A 23,958-nucleotide genomic window follows, 5' to 3' on the forward strand; every position below is an offset into this window, starting at 1 on the left:
CCTTCTTGCTGTGAGGCGACAGTGCTAACCACTACACCACCGTGCCGCCCTAGGTTGACATGTATGCGGATAAGAAAGGAATGCTTTTTAAATGGCTGACATTCTTGTAATTGCAATGCAGCAACGATTTTTCTTCATCTTTGTTTTTTTTAATGCTGATTTCTAAAAGCGCAAGACATTTTTAAAGAATAGAAACATTGTGGTTTTGCAGTACCTTGTGCCTGGGAGTGGTTCATAAAAAACAGAGCGACAGAGAGAGAGAGTTATTTACAGCGCATGTGAAGCACTGGGTTATTTACTGCCTTCACAGTTTATTGATATGCAGCCCACGTGTTTGTCCAACCCCCATCTCCCTCCATCCTCAATCTCTCTCTCTCTGTGTATAAACCACATAAGGCAGAAGGCAAGGCCGGGCAGACGACGTGTGCTGCTTTAAAACGAGTTCATTAACCTTGCAGACCGAGCTGCTGTGCCTGTAACCATCGGCAACCAGCCGCCAAAACCGAGAGCTCATGAAAATGTGCTACGTGGCGAGCTCATGCAGGTTCTCACAGCGCGGGTTATTAAATGGAGATGAAGACAAATTAGGCATTAAGGCCCAATTTGAACTGATATTCACCTGAAGGCATTTTTCAAGTGTTGAATATCTTATGTGCAGTTTGAAAAGAAAGAAAGAAAGAAAGAAAGAAAGAAAAATTGTTTGATATAGCAACCAAACGCTGATGTCAGTTTATTACTGTGATGAAACTGTACCATACAGGCATTTCATTTCATTTCATTTCATTTCATTTCATTTCATTTCATTTCATATCCGTCCCATACATCGTGTCCCAGTGACTCAAATAAAAACATGGTTAAAAAGTCAATTTCTGTGAAAGTGACAAAAAGTGATAAAAGTGAGGTTAGAGAAAAATCTAATTTACGCCATTTTCCGTTTGCTGTCTGAACTTACACTCGTGCAAAACTAAAGAAGCAAACATCTAACAGAAGTCTCTCTCATCCAAAACCTTCCTACGTAGATATCATCCAGGACTCCCTAAAGTGAATGACGCATGAAATGGAATGACGAATGACAGGTAGTAAATTTGAACAATAAATGGTCCCTTGTCATTCAGATTCTTACAAATGGAATAACGATTGAAATCTTTAGTTTTAGACCTCCCTAGGATAAGAGAAGTGGGTGCTTGGTGGGATATCAGCTTTTACAAATGGAATGACAGGGTTTCTATATGTATTGACTTACTTTGAGCTAATGTTGTCAGTGATATCACCTTTTACAAATGGAATGATAAGGTTTCTAGGTGGAATTACATACTTTGAGGCAATGTTATCAGTGATATCAAATTAACAAATGGAATTACATTGTTTCTAGGGTTAGGGTTAGGTTATAGGTGATATCACTGATAACATTGCCTCAAAGTATGTCATTCCACCTAAAAACACTGTCATTCCATTTGTAAAAGGGGATATCACTGATAACATTAGCTTAAAGTATGTCATTCCACCTGGAAACGCTGTCATTCCATTTGTAAAAGGTGATATCACTGATAACATAACCTAAAAGTATGTCATTCCACTTAGAAACAATGTCCTTCCATTTCATGAGCTGAAAGCATGTCATTCCACCTACATCTCATCTCATTATCTGTAGCCGCTTTATCCTGTTCTACAGGGTCGCAGGCAAGCTGGAGCCTATCCCAGCTGACTACGGGCGAAAGGCGGGGTACACCCTGGACAAGTCGCCAGGTCATCACAGGGCTGACACATAGACACAGACAACCATTCACACTCACATTCACACCTACGGTCAATTTAGAGTCGCCAGTTAACCTAACCTGCATGTCTTTGGACTGTGGGGGAAAACGGAGCACCTGGAAGAAACCCATGCGGACACGGGGAGAACATGCAAACTCCGCACAGAAAGGCCTTCGCCGGCCACGGGGCTCAAACCCAGGACCTTCTTGCTGTGAGGCGAGAGCGCTAACCACTACACCACCGTGCCGCCCGTCATTCCACCTACATTTCAATCGTTATTCCATTTATAAGAATCTGAATGACAAGGGACCATTTATTGTTCAAATCACTAGCTGTCATTCGTCATTCCAGTTTATGCGTCATTCACTTTAGGGAGTCCCATATCATCCTCAAAATGACATCCAGCCACATCACACAGATGACTGATGGGATTCAGATTTCACATTACTGTAAATGCTGTAAAGTTACCTGAGCAGCCATCTTGGATATCTCCCCTAAGCCCCACCTCCTGGAGTTTACGATAATATAGTTGTGTGAAAACTACCCTCGCTACCAGAAGGTTATTAGTTAAACCATTTGCTATAAGACTGCCTCGTTCTCATCCCAAGACTCGTTCTTATTTCCTTCCTCCTCGCCACGCTCGCCTCTGCCTCGCTCAGAGATCTAAACCTCTGCATTTCAGCGGGATTGTTTCTAAAATCGAATCGAATCGAATTGAACTGATTCAATGAGATGAGATCGCACAGATTCACACTGAGCTGAATTTATCAAGCGGCATATGAACAAACTTATTCGTACAATGTTCGCACAAAAAAAAAAAGTGGTTCGTGAAAATCCATTTAGTTCAGAACGTCAGCTGTTTAAAATTGTATATGTTACAAGTCAAAAAATTTCAACCTAGGTGATTTTTTTTTTTTTTTGACCTGGGTTAAAATATTTAACCTTGTTCATAATTTCCAATCAAGGTAGAATTATCTAAAATTCTTAAAAGGGCTTTTCCATCACTTCTTTTGTCTCTCTTCCTACACCTGCAGAGTATTTCCTCTTCTCTATCTATCTGCCTATTCAGCATTTTTTTAAACACATCTTTTTCATACTTAATCAGAACTCAAAACCTTCTGACTCTTAACCCAACAGCTTAACCACTAGACCAGCAACAACTACGAAAAATGAGTGATCTATAGACCCCTTCGCAGTAAACGTCATTCATACGTAAGCGGAAATTGCGCGTGGACCCAAAAAAGACTCAGCGATGCCTAGTTGTTGTGTTGTCGGGTGTCAGAATCGTAGCAGTGATGGGGTTAAAATGTTCAGAATTCCAGCAGGATCTCACCCATTCCAAAAAAATCGCCGACGTCTATGGCTACAACCCATCAAACGTGTAGACTGGGATGAAAGCACCGTCAAAAATGCGCGGGTTTGCAGCGCCCACTTCATCACAGGTAAGATCAGGCTATTTATTAAATCTTTCTTTTTTATTCTTTCTAGTCTTCGTTTATTGATGTAGCAAAATACTTTGGTAGCGTTTGTCTGATTAGCTGGTCATAGTTACACAATGTAATGAATATTGTTAGCATGTTAACTTAGCTTAGCATGCAGTTTTGTTTGTAGGAGAGGTCTCGCTTGACTCAAGCAGTCCAGATTTTGTGCCATCATTATTTGTGTATGCCGAAAATCACAATTTTAAAGCAAGGATGGAAAGGTAAAATTGTGTTCCCTCGCTCTAAATGCCAACTTACGCTGACTGCTCTAACCTAGCTCCCGCCCCGTTCAGTTTCATTTCTGCTCTCTGCCTCTCGCTTTTTACGCAGCTCTGATTTCTCTTAGCTGCACTCTTTACACTATCATTCCTTTCATGCCATTACCTCCTGCAAATTGCTGTTTAGTGTTGGGATTTGCTGTTGTAGCTAAAGCCACATTGCCATCACATCACTGGTATAATTTGATTAAAACAAAATGAATATGAATGTCCCATTGTTAATCAAGTTGTACATGCCCGCACATAACATAATCATATGCGTCTAAAGACCTGTAGGCACGAAGTTTTTCGTGGGTGTACACTGAAGTCTTGTCAATAAGGTACGAGTATATATCTGGCCATTGTATACCAGGGAACTTACTAACATCGTCCGTCCACTCTTTAATTAAATGCGGATCCGGTAGGCGATGTCCACTTGTTAGAGTTAACTTATTTATGTAGCATTCTCGATCTTGTAACGACAATTGTTTTGCATAATCTGACAGCTCATAATGCCGGTCTATGGGCAGCGCCATTGTTTCTGGGTCCAGGCTGTGCGTGCATCCTGGCAACGGTCGGTTTGTTTACAAACATGCGAAGGGGTCTATATTCTATATAGTTTTATTACGTCATACAGTAGTTTAAAAACACAGTGTCTTCCCAAATCCTGACCCTAAACCTAAGGGCGCGGTCCCATAACACCGATAACTATACCTATAACTACAGCTATGACGATCCCGCTGCCTGAATTTAGTTCCAGTCTGGAGCAGAAACACCACAACTATAATCCCGACGATAATATCTGTTAGTCCTGCCACTTCATGCAACTTAGGAATAGTCATGGAAGTTTTTTCCAAGTAGTAGCACATTATTCCGGGTCGTACTGTACAGCTCGGACTTCAAAACAACCCGTGTACACACTCCAGTGGTTGATATACCATAATACGGATACGTCACGGATTATGGAAATATAATAAAAAAGGATACAAAATACAGAATGGTTACGGATTTTAATACGAATGCTAATAATTTACGGATTGGTCACGGACATTTCAGTATACTACAGATCGGTTACCGATTTCATACGGCTTAATCATCACGGATAAAAAAAAAAATGAACAAGTCTAAAACAATGAAATGTTCGGACTGGCGAAATTCATAATTAAGGCCATGTACACACGTAGCCGGGTATTTTTAAAACCGAACATCCCCCCCCCCCGTTTATAAAAATGTTTTATCCACACCACCTCGTCTTCGAAAAAATTCCCTTCCACACATAACCGAACATCTGCGTTTTCAATCACATTCATAAGCATTCCAAACCTGTAGATGGCATTATTTCCCCAAATCCTACCCCCTAATCACATCAGAATAGCCCTCTGTTGGCGTCACTTCTGCCTAAACATAAAACATGACGCCAAGCTCGTTCGTCTGGACAGACTCGGAGACAGAATTGCTTCTAAACACAATTTTGGAGTATAAACTTCAAAAGACGCAAGAAAACGTTGATTGGGAATCTTATCAGTAGTTGGGCTTCTAAAATTAAACATGTAAATAGCACCTGCACAATAATTAACGCTTTCAAGGCACTACTCCGATCCATTACTCTTTGTCCATGCTTAATCTGGCTTCTGCAGTAAACAAAGGTCGCACGTTTGACGTCAGGGCAGATTTGTTGTCATTTTTTTGGCGCAGATTGTGACGTTCTAAAACGCAAAACTCCGGTTATCTCTGTCTACACGAAAAGGCATACACGGAGTTTTCAAAAATCTTCACTTTGCCCGGAGTTTTTTTAAATATTCGTTTTTGATGTGTTTTCATGTGGATGACAGGCCAAAACGTAGAAAAATATCTTCGATTTAGCAGATACCCGGCTACGTGTGGACGGGGTCTAAAATATCTTACCTGCGTTTATATGTTTACTTTATTCATTTACTATTGATATTTCACGGAAAAATCACATATCCGTGAATAAAAGATCCGTGCTTTAGATTATATATATATATATATATATATATCATCTCATTATCTCTAGCCGCTTTATCCTGTTCTACAGGGTCGCAGGCGAGTTGGAGCCTATCCCAGCTGACTACGGGCGAAAGGCGGGGTACACCCTGGACAAGTCGCCAGGTCATCACAGGGCTGACACATAGACACAGACAACCATTCACACTCACATTCACACCTACAGTCAATTTAGAGTCACCAGTTAACCTAACCTGCATGTCTTTGGACTGTGGGGGAAACCGGAGCACCCGGAGGAAACCCATGTGGACACGGGGAGAACATGCAAACTCCACACAGAAAGGCCCTCGCCGGCCACGGGGCTCGAACCCGGACCTTCTTGCTGTGAGGCGACAGCGCTAACCACTACACCACCATGCCGCCTTATATATATGTGAATCTGTATTCCATGACTTTATGATGCAACAGAGATGCCCGGGGAAAACAGAACGTGCTCAGACAACGTCACATGTAAACAATGACTGGATTGGTCAGATGTTTTATCAGATCAGATTTTTCCACACCTGGAAAAATATCACTCCAGAAGCAATCTCACCGATACGGATAAACCCAGGCCTGGGCTACAGGGATCGTTATCAGTCTGGTGTGAGCACCGACCACATAAACTGCAGGGGGCTGATTTACTTATAGTTATATAGTTGTAGCTATAGTTATCGGTATTGTGGGACCGGACCTTAACCCTAGATATAGAAAGTCTCCTTAAAGGATATGGGACATGGATTTTTTTCTGGGTATAATTATGTATAAAGGACATAAGAAATGCCATCTAAATCACTGCAGGGCGTCAAAAATGTGAAAATCATCACATTATTCAACTTTTTTATACATCAGCGTAAAACAATGATTCGTTAATTAGCTAAGCGGTCACATGACCCGTGACGTCACAAAAACTTTCCAAGGAGCCAGCGCTTGGGTATCTAATGTAAACAGGTTACCGAAATGGACACCATCGACAGTGACATTCCCGATGTTTCACAGAGATGTGAAGTTAGACCCTATCAATTCGAACCGATAGCTGGAAATTCACATGAACATGGATCTTGTCTTTACTCTGACGGGTCAGATGATTCTGAGAGTGAGAGTTCATTCAATCCCCATGAAACTGAAAGCGGTCGGCTCGATAACACTTCCTGGTAAGTTAAAAACAATTCTGCTCAAAGGCTAATGATCTGTTGAAAGAAGTATTATTTTTGTATCATACATTGAAAGTTCATCATAGATCTAGCTAAAGTCCGTTGCAAGCTAGTTTTTTTTTGCTGATATTTTTCGAGATTGATTGAGATACAATGCTTCCAGAGTCCGAGATGAAAACATTCAAAATGGCGAAACGAGTCAGAATTATGATAATCAATAATTGATACACCCAAAATTATAATACTAATCCTTACCGCATGAGGCCCATGGTAAAACCACACTTCCAGGAGGGGCTGCCGTCTGCCTCCCAAGCCGGCCGAGAGCGCTCCTCGTCGGGCACGGCCAGGCGGGCGAATGCCCTGGTCCGTCCGCCCTGTCTAAAAAATAATGGTACAACTCCGAGTGAAGGTATCAATGCGCTGTCGAAGCGCACAGAAGGTGTTAGTACGCCTGTCATTATAGTGCGGACTTTCCATAGCATAGAAAATCGCCACGTTTCAATTTGTGTAACTGAACTTGTTTCATATCACTGGTCATATAAACCTATGTAAACAGGAAAAACGCGGAAGAGTTTGGTCGCATCTAACTACAGCCCCAAAAAATACCATTGGCCATACTGAGCCTAGCTACATTGCTAACAGGAGTGACAGCGCGTCTGACTGACTGGGAGGTCGCAATACACCATGATGTTCAATGTACGTTAAACACTCTAAAAACGAAACAATTTTCTTGTCATCCAAGACACAAAAACTATTTTGTCGCATTCGTCATCATCACGATTCACACCTCTCCATATTCATCGACCCGCTTGTGCTGTACCCGAAAGTTTTTGTGACGTATGATCACGTGACGGCGGCTCTTCCGGTTGTAAAATATGCATATCGGAGCTCGAGCAGAAATGCCATATAATCATCACGAATATAACGATTTTGCTGAATTTAATAGATAATTTTGTATTTGTTGATGCAATTATTTCATATTTTTAATGGAAAGAAACTGATATAGCGTGCATTTATGTCTCATGTCCCATGTCCTTTAATACAAATCGGAAATTATGAACTGGGTTCAAAAATTCCATCTGACCTACAGTTCTGACCTGTAACATACAAATGGTGATGAGTTACTGAAAACTGTATCCGAATTATGTTGTCAAGTTTAAATCTCTTATTTATTTCTTGTACACACAAATGTAATAAAATTTTGTCAAACGTTTATCATTTAATTTTAAGGACTTGGAAGAAATCCATAAATTAAAACGAATCAGAACAGATATTCAAGAAAGAAAAGAAATGGCACCCTAGAAAAGGAGGAAAAGTGAGTCAATCATGTTATTGTTTTCAGCTCTATGAGCTTTGCTTTGGGGGGAGCTGTGGCCTAATGGTTAAAGAAGCAGCTTTGGGACTAAAACGTTGCCAGTTCAATTCCCTAGACCAGCTGGAATGGCTGAAGTGTTCTTGACCAAGGCACTGAACCACCAACTGTTCCCCAGGCTGCTCTGGGTATGTTGCTCTGGATAAGAGTGTCTGCTAAATGTAATATATATATTAGTGCTGTCAAGCGATTAAAATATTTAATCGCGATTAATGTCGCGACTGTCATAGTTAACTCGCGATTACCGTATTTTTCGGACTATAAGTCGCACTTTTTTTCATGGTTCGGCTGGCCATGCGACTTATACTCCGGTGCGACGTATATATGTTTTTTTTTTTTCACCGCGGAATAACTGGAGCTGATGCTGAGTCTGACGACAGCCACGCAGAAGAAGAGGAAACGGCGCTTCATCTGCCGCTGGAGTTGGCAGAGTTGTTCAGAAGCGACACCGAGGATGAGGAATTCAATGGATTTGCTGATTTGGAGTGAAATCATCAGCTTGATAAACTTGATTGACCTGTGTTTTATTATTAATGATAGGCCTATAGTTATTTAAATAAGTTATGTAGTGATTTTAGGCAGTGCTTAATTTGTGAAGTGGGAGGTCCCAGAACGCAGGAGGTGGGTGGGTCCGGCGACTCAAAAAAAAAAGGTGGGGGGTGGTTTACTATAACTTTACGCACACGCGCTTATTGTGTGTGCAAAAAAAAATAATATCAGACATTATGATCTTAGAAAACGCTTTAGTGACGAACAATTACAGACAGTAATATGTCGTGATATGTTATAAAATATTATTTTTATTAGGCTATATATTAAAAATTATATATTAAATTTATCTTCTAAAATAACAGACTACTCATATCACAACCGGTTTATTTCACCATTGGAGATCAGATCACACAAGACATGAGTTAAATTACTCTTTTTAAGGATTTAAGTAGGGGATTTAAAAGCGGTTGTTGTTTTTTTTTCACTAGACGGTTGTCTTTGGAGATGATATACCTATAGCCTACTTGACCTCTGATTTAATGAAATAAAATTTGACAAAAATGAAGAATGACACTCCTCGATGATGACTACAGCTTTAATAACAAAGATGAAAGAGCCATGGGGCGATAATAAGCCCTACCGGTAAAAATAATCTAAAAGCAAACTGATTAATGCATCAGTAATAGGCTACTAATATTAGTTATAATAATAATAATATAGGCTATTAGTGATAACGATAGTGATAGTATTAAAGATAGTAGTAGATATTTAAAATAATCAGACTAGGCTACTTACAGGGCAAAGGGCGCGTTATCACTGCTCAGCTGTTCGTTTATTAAATAAACAATGCAGTCGCGCAGTAACCACGCGCCGCTTATCAGATAGAATCACAGATTCTATGGATAGAATAACCCTTCAAAAAAGTGCGACTTATAGTCCGGTGCGACGTATATATGTTTTTTTCGTCTTCATAATACATTTTTTGGCTGATGCGACTTAAACTCCGGAGCGACGTATAGTCCGGAAAATATGGTAATCACAATTTAATCGCACATTTTTGTCACATGAAAAACCATTGTAATTCTCTTATCAGCATAAAAACATGAATGGGCTTGCTTTGTACTGCAAAGCATAACACGTCTTGACACAGCCACTGCAAAGTGAAACCTAAGCCGAACACCGGGGCTAGCAAAAGAACCATGAGTGAAGTGATCTACTGCTTGAGTTAGTCTACAACTCTAATCAGAGAGATAGGTTACACAGTGACGGTAGGCTTGACATGCTTGATTATAATATAAAGTACACTATTATATTAACTTTAAGTTGTTCGTTGATAAATATTGCATTGAATCTGATCTTTACTGTTTCAGCTCACTTAACACATTTTGTACTTTTACACTTTCTGCCTGTTGATGCGTCGCGCTGTCCAATCAGAGGCGGCCAAATTTGCATATTACAGGAAGGATTTCTGGGATAGCATTGAGTTTACAGTTCAGAGGGATCTGGCTTCTTTAGACGCTGTCTTCTTAAAACTGAATAAATATTTAAAAAGAGCCAAATGAGCCAGTCTTTTGAACGGCTCGTTTCAAAGAACCGATCACAAAGATGCGGATCCCATCAAAGAGCCATAAATCCCATCTCTACTAGCGCGCCCTGCCCGCGCTGGTTCTTTGGGGGGGAGGAGGGCAGAGGACTCTGGCTGTGTGGGGCATTACAGTCTAGCTGCTATCGTTTGTCTCTGTTGCAAGTTCCTGGCAGTTTCAAAAGCTTATGAAAAACCTACATCATGTCACAGAGCGTTAATCTCGCGATAAAAAAATTATCGCTGTTAAAATTGAGTCAAGTTAACGCGTTAACAACGCGACATTTTTGACAGCACTAATATATATATAAAAAATGCCTTTTGTGGGCGGGGCTAAATCAAAACCAGCTGTTCGCGCATTAGTACGAAGAAAATCAGCGTGACTGAAATGAAATAATTTAAAACAACAATTTCCAATCATTCACATGCAACTTTACTAAAAGCTCGGTGGAATTTAAAGCACATTTTTAATTTTTTGGCGAACATTTTGTGCGAGAATCTTCCATTAGCCTTCGAATGCACATGTCGTACATCAAACATCTCTTGGATGGAAAATTGGGAAATATTTGATTTCTTAAACCAAAAACAACCCATCAAAAAAAAAAACAAAACCACCAATTCCACCATATACTGGGTTCAACTTGGTTCAGCCCACCAAGTTACAGCTCAGGAGTCTCATTTAAATACCAAGCAGCGAAGATATTGCTTATAAAATTCCTCGTCACGCCAGCAGAACAGAAACGCACAGCGAGCTGTTAAAATAAACGTGACTCAGATGATTATAGTGTGCTTGTGCTTGGTACGATTACACAGCTCATCTCATCTCATCTCGGTGTAACCGCTCCGAGACGCTCAAGGAAACCTTCAAACGTGTGGAACCGCTGTTCTCAGATAACGACTCGGAACATTTGTGCTGTCTGAGATAAAAAAAAAAACAAATAATTGACTTTGTGCTCTCGTAACACGCCTGTGCATAGAAGACTTTCGCATTTTTTATTTTAGTCTAAGAAACGTTTTATTTGAATGAGATGAATCGAAACCATCGTAAAGCTCTTCGACTCTTTAAAAACTCATCTGCTGTACATTTAATATTCAGCTGCATGTTCATGAGGTGATCGTAAAGGCATGGAAAAATAGATTTTTGTTTTATAATCGCAGACTTTCCTGGAACGCAGCACAACAGTAAATATTTAAAGCGCAGCATAATTTGTAGTGCACGTCTTCTATTGTTCACACTCTATCTATCTGCCTTGATTGGTCACGTGACTAAATAAGTGCTTTATATTTTAAATATATTTTAAAACCTAAACCTCATGTGAAGATAGTTCACATATCAGGGAAAAAAAAAAACCCAAAAACATTAAAATCTCACAGATGTAAAAGTTAGATTTCTGTAATACCTTATAAAGCTGATTTGTTCAAAATAAATCACGTGTCCTATCAGTAGTGTGTTGTGCTCTTGGCGAGAGTTTGGCTTTTTACAGAAACATGAAACTGTCCTGGAAAACACAAAAGCCTCGATAACTCTTCAGTTCGCTCATCCACCAGGAGACTTTTCACCCAGACAGAGAGTCAGAAGTGTGTATGAGGAGTATTTCCCTATTTTATGGCCAGTTTTATGGTCATTCGCTTCCATCGTAGACGACCATCTGCTCCACGCTCAGTTTGTACAGCACTTTTTTCGAGATGAACCTGCAGGAGGAAAGAGGCCGCAGTCAGACGGGGTTGTGTTCAAATAATCTCAGAAAATGGTGTGAATGTACAGTAGAATGCAGACCTGGAGAAGGAGTTGTCAAAGATAAGTGCGTATTGTCCGGGGTTGCGAGCTTTCACCTGGCCCTGGACTGCCTCCTTGTGAGAGTTACACCTGGTTAAAGGGATCAGAACCTGAGAGAGAGAGAGAGAGAGAGAGAGCGAGCTCCAGTACATGCCAAGATAAGATTATAACGTACAAAAATTGCATAAAACCTCAGTCACTTCAAGCCTGGGTGTGTACGCATGCGTGTGTGTGTGTGTGGCGTGACCTTGGCCTGCTCCATTGGTGTGTCTGTGCTCTCTCTGTACACCACGCTAAAGGAGATGCTCTTTGGCGTTGAGGAAAACACCCAGCTGATGGTGGCTCCAGCGGTAACCACGGTGATGGGGATCAGACTATAGCTACTCGACTTTATGAAGAGTTCTTTGGACTCCTGACCGAAGTTAGAGATCTCTTCCACACTCAATGGCACGGACAGTCTGCAGGAGAGCGCGCGCACACACACACACCAAATGACAGCCAATAGAGAAGGATAAACATATCACATGACCCTCTGATGGTGTATAAAAGAGCACACACTGATCACATGGCCCTATATAAACGCAAACACTGATCACATGACCCTCTAACTGTAGATAAGGCATACGCTGATCACATGACCCTCTAACTGTAGATAAGGCATACACTGATCACATGACCCTCTAACTGTATGAGAGTATACACTGATCACATGACCCTCTAATTGTATATAAGAGTATACACTGATCACATGACCCTATATAAAAAGAGTATGCACAGATCACATGACCCTCTAATCATACATAAAAGAGCATACACTGATCACATGACCCTCTAATAGTATATAAAAGAATATACACTGATTACATGACCCTATATGAAAGCGCAAACGCTGATCACATGACCCTCTAATTGTATATGAGTATACACTGATCACATGACCCTCTAACTGTATGGGAGTATACACTGATCACATGACTCTCTAACTGTATGAGTATACACTGATCACATGACCCTCTAACTGTATGAGAGTATACATTGATCACATGACCCTCTAATTGTATGAGTATACACTGATCACATGACCCTATATAAAAAGAGTATGCACAGATCACATGACCCTCTAATCATACATAAAAGAGCATACACTGATCACATGACCCTATATAAATGCATCTACAGATCACATGACCCTCTAACTGTATATAAAAGAGAACACACTGATCACATGACCCTCTAATTGTATATAAAAGAGTATACACTGATCACATGACCCTCTAATTGTATATAAGAGTATACACTGATCACATGACTCTATATAAAAAGAGTATGCACAGATCACATGACCCTCTAATCATACATAAAAGAGCATACACTGATCACATGACCCTCTAATAGTATATAAAAGAATATACACTGAACACATGACCCTATATGAAAACGCAAACGCTGATCACATGACCCTCTAATTGTATATAAAAGTGTATATGCTGATCACATGACCCTCTAATTGTATGAGTATACACTGATCACATGACCCTCTAATCATATATAAAAGAGAATACACTGATCACATGACCCTCTAATAGTATATAAAAGAATATACACTGATCACATGACCCTATATGAAAGCGCAAACGCTGATCACATGACCCTCTAATTGTATATAAAAGCGTATATGCTGATCACATGACCCTCTAATTGTATGAGTATACACTGATCACATGACCCTATATGAACGTGTATACGCTGATCACATGACCCTCTAATCATAAATAAAAGAGCAGACCCTGATTACATGACCCTATATGAACGTGTATACACTGAACACATGACCCTATATGAACGTGTATACACTGAACACATGACCCTATATGAACGTGTATACACTGAACACATGACCCTATATGAACGTGTATATGCTGATCACATGACCCTATACGAACGTGTATACGCTGATCACACGACCCTCTAATTGTATATAAGAGTATACACTGATCACATGACCCTCTAATTGTATATAAGCGTATACACTGATCACATGACCCTCTAATTGTATATAAGAGTATACACTGATCACATGACCCTCTAATTGTATACAAGAGTATACACTGATCACATGACCCTCTAATTGTATACAAGAGTATACACTGATCACATGACCCTCTATAAAAGAGTAATAAGTATTATAAACACACATTCCTCATGTAAAGTACTGTAGCCGCATTCATGGAAAAATACTACAGTAAACAGTGCCCTGCAAATAACACACACACACACACACACACACACACACGCACACACACGCACACACACATTTTATATATGAGTCAGAGCCCCCTCACAGAGATGCCTCTGCACCCCTCAGGCTGTTCATTAATAATGGATCTGATAAGGTGGTGTGTGTTCAGGGCTGCACTGTCTGTAGTGTGTACATACGTGATTTCTCCAGACTTGAGCAGGCAGATCTCTGCGTCCTGCACCGAGCTCGGCAGCTCCTCCGACTCGTCTGCAGTCAGGTCACCACCGCTCGTACTGCTACTACTACAAAACCACACACACACAACAAACAAGACACGCGTGATGCCTTTAAACAGACTAAAGTGCATAAAGGACATCTGAATATGTACAAAATTATACAATTACATACAATTATACCACAACGCTGCTGAACTCTCGACTCTGATTGGTCAGCAGCTCTGCCACTCTTTCTAATATATTATCATTTTTACACTAACAGGTCATCGATACGGGCTCGGTCAAGGACGCGTCACATAACACAAGATATATTTTGGTCTTATTTACTTCAAGAACTGAAGGAACGACTGTCTTTAGCCACTATAACTTAAATCATAACAGGAAGTAAAGATAAAAACAATGAAACACCATTCTTTCATAAGTGAAATGAATAAAAAATATTTTAGGATGTGCTGTTATCAGAAAATAATCAAATTTTGGATAGGAACAGTAACTCTGCTTCATCACACCACCACGTCGATGATTATTTTCCTATAACAGCACTCCTCCAAGGGTTTTAATCCTTATTTAGATTAGTACTTTACATAAAGGTCATAGGCAGGGGTCGGAGGTGAAACGTAGAATATCAACTTTATTTTCTAGAAGAACGACCCAAAAAGCGAATTCAATCTTCCTGGTGTCTAATTTGCACCCTAAAATTGAAGAAAACGGTTAAAATATACTGTTTTGCCCAATTTCCGAAGGTTTGTTTACATCTCACTTATGCGCACTTTTACCGCCAGGGGACCGTCGTCGTGACGTCATTTAAGCCAAACAGACTGGGAGCGGTTCTGTGTTTACTTGCGAACCGAGCACACGTGTACGGACTCTGGTCGTGAGAGGTTGTGTAAAATGTCTGAAAGCGAGAGCGATTTTGAAGTAGGAACTCTCCAAATTGAATATCGAGAAGTGAAACCGTATATGTATGAACCTATGGCCGTTGCGAAGCAATCGGTGAACGTGGCTCACTGGTTTGACTGTGCGGCCTCGGAATCAGACAGCGACTCGGCCGACTCTGATCGCGGTGACCCTGGACCTCAACAAGACTCGCGCCCAAACGATTTATCCTGGTAGTTATGATAAATTCCTACTTTCTTCGTAATACTAAATAAGAGCCCTTTCGAAGAATAATTAAACCGCCTCCCTAGTGGATATAGGGAACGATGACTGGACAGTGCGCCGGTAGGCCATATTAGCCGGCCATCCGCGGCATTATACTATTTATAGCCAACTCCAAGCGAGGAAATATCCCTTTGTCTCATTTCCACAATGATTGTACAGGATCCCTCAGGATTCTTAACTTGTCAATTGCAAGCAAAAGTAAAAATGTTCACCTCCAATCTTCTCCTTTTTGCTTGAGCGTTGCTGCTCCGTTTCTTCTTTGACTGCTTGATTTTGTTTCACGCGCACAATCCACTCTCTCCGCCTCGTCTCCTCTTCCGGAAAAAAACAACCCTCTGGCTTCACGCACACAAGCCACTCGCTCCACCTCTTCTCCTTTTTCAGAAAAAGCCAACCCACTCGCTCCGCCTCTTCTCCTTTTTTGGAAAAAGCCCACCCACTCTCTCTGCCTCTTCTCCTCTCTCGGAAAAAGGTAAAAACTTCTTCCTGAACCGGCCCTGTTATAGTTTACTGCACAACAATAAGGCATGGGTTTTTCTTTGGAAATTCCTGAACGCACGTCTGCACTCAAGCCGAACGGCAATGCAAGTAAACGGAAGTGGACTCAACTCAAGCGGTCTGTTTGGCTTAAATGACGTCACGCGCTGAGTGGTCACGAAAATCGCCGAGCAGAAATTCGCCGTGATCCGCGCTAACTTCTCATCTCATCTCATTATCTCTAGCCGCTTTATCCTGTTCTACAGGGTCGCAGGCAAGCTGGAGCCTATCCCAGCTGACTACGGGCGAAAGGCGGGGTACACCCTGGACAAGTCGCCAGGTCATCACAGGGCTGACACATAGACACAGACAACCATTCACATTCACACCTACGGTCAATTTAGAGTCACCATTTAACCTAACCTGCATGTCTTTGGACTGTGGGGGGAAACCGGAGCACCCGGAGGAAACCCACGCGGACACGGGGAGAACATGCAAACTCCGCACAGAAAGGCCCTCGCCGGCCACGGGGCTCGAACCCGGACCTTCTTGCTGTGAGGTGACAGCGCTAACCACTACAGAGGGTTTTTTAACATATAAAGTTTCAAATGTGCATAAAATTAAAACCGTTGCCTATGAGCTTTAAAGTCTGTACAGCTTTTCTGTAAAGTGCAATTTCCAGCTTTTTCAAGGTAAATAACCAGATTATTCATTAAATCAGCTCTAGTTAGTCAGCATTAGTCAACTCATTACTCATCTGTCCTGGATTATATTTCTTCAGTCATCTAAATAAAATGCATATGTTTAAAGCTAGATGCCCTTTCGAGTTCATAAAATTGGTGAAATTTAGTTCCCTCTGAAATGTGGTCATCGTGATGTATGTTTATTTCTGTAATCTCTCAAAAAAAAAAAAAAAAGGGCCATTCTGTGGCTGGGAAGTTATTTAATTTGAGGGGATTAAAGCAAATAATGTGCATGAAATCGCTTGCTCACTTCGTGCAGTCAAGCAGACAGAGGAAGTCCGTGTGTGTCTGTGCAGGTTTCCCTTTGAGCGTGCACTGACAGTTCCATCATTCTGTCACTAAACGAACAGCTGATCACACCGAGGTGCTCGCTGACCGCCGATATTTATTAGTTTGGTCCTGCGTTTCCTTTCCTTCGTATATAACATAACGTCTTTTCTCGCTTTACGTTACTGTAGTCGGTCTTTCACGTTTCATTCGCGCACTCGCGTCCTCCATTTTCCTCTCCTGTTCCAAATTTGTATCCCACAATGCCTTGAGCGAACGGGGAAAGCCCACCACGTCATGTATGATGTAGTATCTTGAATCAAGTCATGGTGAAGCAGGAAAAAATAGTGAAGAATTTCAGGCCATGTGGAGCTAAATTCATTAACTGTTCTATTTAAAAAAAAAAAAAATTAAATCGGAAGTCTGTGACTCGAATTCAGTAGCTTTCGGTCCACTAAACAAAAACAACTAGGTGTCGGGAAAAATTCTTTTTATGGCCTGCACTTGAAAAATCTAAAAGGCCGTCTAGCTTTAATTTTTGCAAAGAAAATACAAAAACATCTTAATTACTGGAATTATAATACATAGGGCCAAATGACTCAATTCTGATTGGTCAACCAAGGAGGGCTTTTTTCCTTAACACGGGGCCGTATTTCTGAAATGCTATTGGCTAGTTCGTTGCTTAGTTACGGTTACAGAAATTAGCAAATTTTGTCAACAAAATGGCTTTTGTAAAGAAGTTCCAATAAAATTTTGTAAACCGCTTTCAAAATCCTCGTGTCGTGTCGCCGTGTCATGATGAAAGACGCTTTCGAAACTGATTCAAACGTACAAGATAAGGGGTGTTCACACGGCAACTTTTACTCCGGTGTAGCACCGGGGCTGCCCCGGTAGAGCGTTCACACGGTACAAAGTTATAGCGGTGTAGCCCCTGAAAGCTGCTTAAACCGGTGCAAATCTAACCCTGCTCGGGAGGTGGTTTAAGAAATTTCCTCCGGAGTAAATGCTAGTTTGCGGGGCAGCACCGATATAAAATGGGACGTCTGAACGCTACAGGGTTAGACTCGCTACGTGTGAGGCGAGTTGATTACATACGGGCATTGCATAATTTGCATCCTGGTATTTTGCGCTTCCAAAATGGCGAATATCAACAACAAGAGAACTGCGTGTCTTCCAGTGTTGCCAGATTGGGCGGTTTTAAGTGCATTTTGGCGGATTTGAACATATTTTGGGCTGGAAAACGTCAGCAGTATCTGGCAACACTGGTGTCTTCATCCACGTTGTTTTCCCGGCGCTTGGTGATGCCATGACAACCGGGAAAAGGAAGTACATTTTCACGCATGCGCATATTTCATTTCCGCATTATTACCGTATTTTCTGGACTATAGAGCGCACCTGTATATAAGCCGCATCCGCTCTATTTTTTTAAAAAAATTTAAAAAAAGATATATAAGCCGCACCGGGCTATAAGCCGCAGATATCTATGTTGAAAAATTAGATATTTACTGCATGTACAGAACGATTTTGTACTGTAAATGTACATGTATGTACCTGAACAGATTCTTTCCGAACAGTGCCTTTTAACACGGCAGCAACTTTGCTGATTAAAACGGAACAGAACCAAGAGAAAATAACCGGTATTTATTTACCTTCATTTCTCCTGTGTTTGAAACCACAAGTCACTTTAATCATCTTCGCTGGATTTGAAAATAATTACCAGTTAGTAATTTGTCGTGCGTGTTCTATCTGCTAAAGATCTGCTAATTCTTCTTTGCATTGATTTTTCGTCTATCTTATTTTTGATTCTACTTCCGGTTAGAGCGCCCCTAGCGGTGGAAGAAAAATCCACAGAATAGCCGCACCTTTGTATAAGCCGCATGGTTCAAAACCTAGGAAAAAAGTAGCGGCTTATAGTCCAGAAAATACGGTAGTACTATCGTATAGCACGGTCGCAAAAACTGCCGTGTGAACGCAAGTGGGGCTGCACCGGTGCTAACACGCTTCTCTCTAGTAAGCAGGTTTGTGACGTGTGAACGCTCCACAAAATTTACACCGGCGTAAGATATATCGCAACAAAATACATCGGTGCAGCATCGATGCAAATATGTGCCGTGTGAACACCCCTATAGTCTCGCGCCCTGATTGGTTCAGAAAACGTGAATGACAAATGTTGTGAACTTGAATGGCTTCCGAAGTATGAATCTGGCCCTGTATATTATAAACAAGTAATCGTATGGTTTCTCATGATTTCTAAGTTTTGAAATTGCCCTCGTCGGTTTTCAAAACTTCGAAATCACTCGTGAAATTAATCCTTAATTTTACTCGGCCCCATACGATTACCGAGACTAAAAGACAATGCAAGATGCAAAAACGACTGAAATGAAAAACAGCCAACTGAGACCGTACCACAGAGTACATCACAATATTATTTTTATTTTTTTTATAGTGTAATTGGATGTTGTTTTGGAGGTAGAAAAAGACCGCAGCAGGTTTCCATGGTAACCTGGACACTTTATACAGTGCGTCATTTGTTGTACAAAAAGGCAGCTAATGGAAATAATTTGAGGATATGTGGGATAATTTGGGAAAACATTTAGATGGACGTTGAACATCGTGTGTGTGTGTGTGACTCACATCTCGTGTGTTCCTTGGTGTCCACTTCCTGGAGACTGAGCTGTGGTGTAGGGCAGCGTGTTGTTGTCGTAAATGCAGTTCACCTCCTCGTCTGTGATGATATCGAACACTGCGTCGTCTGGCCTGGGGGTCTGCGGTGCCACTGTGCAGCCGAGAGAGAGAGAGAGAGAGAGAGAGAGAGAAAACACATGTCACATTACGGCTCATTACAGACTTTAAACTGATTAGTCCCAGATCCCAGGGCTAAGAGGATAAGCAGGTTTTCCACTGATTACTGCGTAATTCCTGACACATTTTCCCCCTAATAGATGCGATATTGTCTGAAGAACACGGTTGCGCACTGCTGATGATGAAATCACTTTGCTTTTAGCATGTTCCTGCACCACGTTCACAGATTACAAATTTTGCCTCAATTAATTACAACTCTGATACTGCCTTGAGAAAGTATCACTTTCGTTTTTATACGCTGTGACACATTAAATCACGTATCTCACAAATTATTTGGTTTTATGCGGTTCTCTAATCGGCCGATCCCTTGACAGCGGCACGATGCATCACAAATTATTCATGTTCACTTCATTCAAGCATCAGAACGGGGAAAAAAAAAACAAAAAACTGTGATCTCAAAGTGTGACTTTCTTTCACTGCGGCACGGGTGCTGGTGCCCACCAGATGGACTGGTTTGAGCATTTCAGAAACTGCTCCTGATCTCCTGGGGTCTTCACACACCACAGTCTCCAGACAGAATGGTGCGAAAAACAAAAAACACTGAGTGCATGAGCGACAGTTCTGTGGGTGGAAAGTAAACAAACGCCTTGTTGATAAGAGAGGTCAGAGATCAGAAAATGGCCGGATTGGAAGGATATAGTAACTCATAGCAACTCTTTACAACCGTGCTGAGCAGAAAAGCATCTCAGCATGCAACAGCAGAACAGAACGACACATTGGGTTCCAGTCCTGCAGCCAAGAACAGGGATCTTAGACTCAAGAACAAGTTCCTATTAAAGTGGCCGGTGAGTGTATAATGTAGTTATCTGTTTATTGAGACCTTGATTGTAATTATACTTACCACTTATAGGGCGTGCGCGTATCGGAAACTAATCAACAGCAGTTATACGAAGTGCTCTATTCCTCTTATACTACACACATTTTGATCTCTAAGTAAATAAATAAATGTGATATGACTGAAATGTGATAAAATAATTAAATACAACCCCGATTCCAAAAAAGTTGGGACAAAGTACAAATTGTAAATAAAAACGGAATGCAATGATGTGGAAGTTTCAAAATTCCATATTTTATTCAGAATAGAACATAGATAACAAATGTTTAAACTGAGAAAATGTACCATTTAAAGAGAAAAATTAGGTGATTTTAAATTTCATGACAACACCACATCTCAAAAAAGTTGGGACAAGGCCATGTTTCCCACTGTGAGACATCCCCTTTTCTCTTTACAACAGTCTGTAAACGTCTGGGGACTGAGGAGACAAGTTGCTCAAGTTTAGGGATAGGAATGTTAACCCATTCTTGTCTAATGTAGGATTCTAGTTGCTCAACTGTCTTAGGTCTTTTTTGTCGTATCTTCCGTTTTATGATGCGCCAAATGTTTTCTATGGGTGAAAGATCTGGACTGCAGGCTGGCCAGTTCAGTACCCGGACCCTTCTTCTACGCAGCCATGATGCTGTAATTGAGGCAGTATGTGGTTTGGCATTGTCATGTTGGAAAACGCAAGGTCTTCCCTGAAAGAGACGTCGTGTGGATGGGAGCATATGTTGCTCTAGAACCTGGATATACCTTTCAGCATTGATGGTGTCTTTCCAGATGTGTAAGCTGCCCATGCCACACGCACTAATGCAACCCCATACCATCAGAGATGCAGGCTTCTGAACTGAGCGCTGATAACAACTTGGGTCGTCCTTCTCCTCTTTAGTCCGAATGACACGGCGTCCCTGATTTCCATAAAGAACTTCAAATTTTGATTCATCTGACCACAGAACAGTTTTCCACTTTGCCACAGTCCATTTTAAATGAGCCTTGGCCCAGAGAAGACGTCTGCGCTTCTGGATCATGTTTAGATACGGCTTCTTCTTTGAACTATAGAGTTTTAGCTGGCAACGGCGGATGGCACGGTGAATTGTGTTCACAGATAATGTTCTCTGGAAATATTCCTGAGCCCATTTTGTGATTTCCAATACAGAAGCATGCCTGTATGTGATGCAGTGCCGTCTAAGGGCCCGAAGATCACGGGCACCCAGTATGGTTTTCCGGCCTTGACCCTTACAAACAGAGATTCTTCCAGATTCTCTGAATCTTTTGATGATATTATGCACTGTAGATGATGATATGTTCAAACTCTTTGCAATTTTACACTGTCGAACTCCTTTCTGATATTGCTCCACTATTTGTCGGCGCAGAATTAGGGGGATTGGTGATCCTCTTCCCATCTTTACTTCTGAGAGCCGCTGCCACTCCAAGATGCTCTTTTTATACCCAGTCATGTTAATGACCTATTGCCAATTGACCTAATTACTTGCAATTTGGTCCTCCAGCTGTTCCTTTTTCGTACCTTTAACTTTTCCAGCCTCTTATTGCCCCTGTCCCAACTTTTTTGAGATGTGTTGCTGTCATGAAATTTCAAATGAGCCAATATTTGGCATGAAATTTCAAAATGTCTCACTTTCGACATTTGATATGTTGTCTATGTTCTATTGTGAATACAATATCAGTTTTTGAGATTTGTAAATTATTGCATTCCGTTTTTATTTACAATTTGTACTTTGTCCCAACTTTTTTGGAATCGGGGTTGTAGTTTAAATAATTTAGTAATAATAATAATAATAATGACGAGCAACGTAATCGTGATTACTGTTTGAGACATTACTGAGAAAGCCCAATTTAGGATATTTATTACAGTGAACACTTTATAATGTCGAACATTTTAATCAGGAATTGGTGAAAAACGTGCTCAGATTGGTGACCTTGCTCATAAAATGCTCCTCAGCATGTGTAAGATAGATAGATAGATAGATAGATAGATAGATAGATAGATAGATAGATAGATAGATAGATAGATAGATAGATAGAAATAACTTTATTGATCCCTTTGGGAGGGTTCCCTCAGGGAAATTAAAATTCCAGCAGCATCATTACAGAATAAACAGAGAATAGAAAATAGAAAAAAAAACTTCTAGATAAATTAAGTGTTAACATATACAAGAAAAGAAAAAAGTCTAGTAGGAGAGGTATTGCACACTATATTGACTGTAGAAGCAAGTGACATGGCTTGATTAAACATGTTTGACCTCTGACCTGTGACACTAGGCATGGAGGCTCTGGTGGGAGTGGAGCACAGCGGGCTGTACGACACCCGAGACGGACTTCCGAGATCCTCCTGAGGGTGGTGCTCTGCTGCGCTGTGCCGTGTGTAACAGTCCTTACAGCAGCGCTCTCTGACTCCGCCCTGCTGACTGCTCACTGTGTGATTGCAGCAGTAGTAACAAAAAGGCCGACCGCACAGCCTGACACACACACACACACACACACACACATTAGACATAAGAGTAACTCACATGACTTGCTGCACGCTGGGTTTACTGCTGATCTTTTAATGACTGCACTGATTTCCGTTTTCACAGCATGAGCAGGTGGAACACAGAGGCTCGCCCGAGTCCACCTCAACCTAATCACATCCTCACGAGAGTCGTACAGCATGTGGGATGTGAGCACGGGGAGATGCGGGTGATGCTGAAGGTTAAAAATGCTTACTTAAAAAACTAAAGCTAGCCTTGAAATCTGAGATTCGTAAAGAAAGATTTGTTAAAGTCACACAAACCTTGGTGGAAAGACTGTACGGGATTTCCATATCAAATTAAACACCGCTTCATTAAACACAGAAAAAGGCTCAGAAGCTCCGACACGTTTATCAACGAACAAGCAAAGAAAGAAAAAAAGAGACAAAAAGAAACACACACGCACACACACACACACACACACACACACACACACACACACACAGATAAACATACAAAGAAAGAAAGAATGTATACAGACCAAAAGCGATAGATAGAAGAAAGACACAGCCAGACAGACAGAAAGAAAGGAGACAAAAAGGAAGGAAGGAAAGAGACAGAAAGAAAGAAGACAAAAAGAAAAAACACAGACAGACAGACAAAGAGGCAGAAAGAAAGAAAGAAAGAAAGAAAGAAAGAAAGAAAGAGAGAGAGAGAGAGAGAGAGAGAGAGAGAGATAGATAGATAGATAGATAGATAGATAGATAGATAGATAGATAGATAGATAGATAGATAGATAGATAGATAGAAGCAA

The 23,958-nt window shown here is 41.0% G+C and overlaps 1 protein-coding gene across 1 annotated transcript in view; it reads right to left on the reverse strand.

Annotated features, from left to right (window-relative positions):
• Nucleotides 1-696: 696 nt before the first annotated feature.
• fyco1b (FYVE and coiled-coil domain autophagy adaptor 1b) overlaps nucleotides 697-23,958 on the reverse strand; it is a 60,453-nt gene continuing 37,191 nt past the window's right edge. Inside the window, exons 13-18 of the mRNA XM_060906387.1 lie at nucleotides 22,945-23,153; nucleotides 19,632-19,773; nucleotides 14,311-14,415; nucleotides 12,122-12,332; nucleotides 11,875-11,984; nucleotides 697-11,789 (exon numbers count right to left, since the gene is read on the reverse strand). Of these exons, the coding sequence (XP_060762370.1) occupies nucleotides 11,720-11,789; nucleotides 11,875-11,984; nucleotides 12,122-12,332; nucleotides 14,311-14,415; nucleotides 19,632-19,773; nucleotides 22,945-23,153 (847 nt within the window). The 3' untranslated portion in view covers nucleotides 697-11,719. The remainder of the gene's footprint in view (nucleotides 11,790-11,874; nucleotides 11,985-12,121; nucleotides 12,333-14,310; nucleotides 14,416-19,631; nucleotides 19,774-22,944; nucleotides 23,154-23,958) is intronic.

The sequence above is a fragment of the Neoarius graeffei genome, chromosome 23, assembly GCF_027579695.1.
Source record: "Neoarius graeffei isolate fNeoGra1 chromosome 23, fNeoGra1.pri, whole genome shotgun sequence".
NCBI lineage: Eukaryota > Metazoa > Chordata > Actinopteri > Siluriformes > Ariidae > Neoarius > Neoarius graeffei.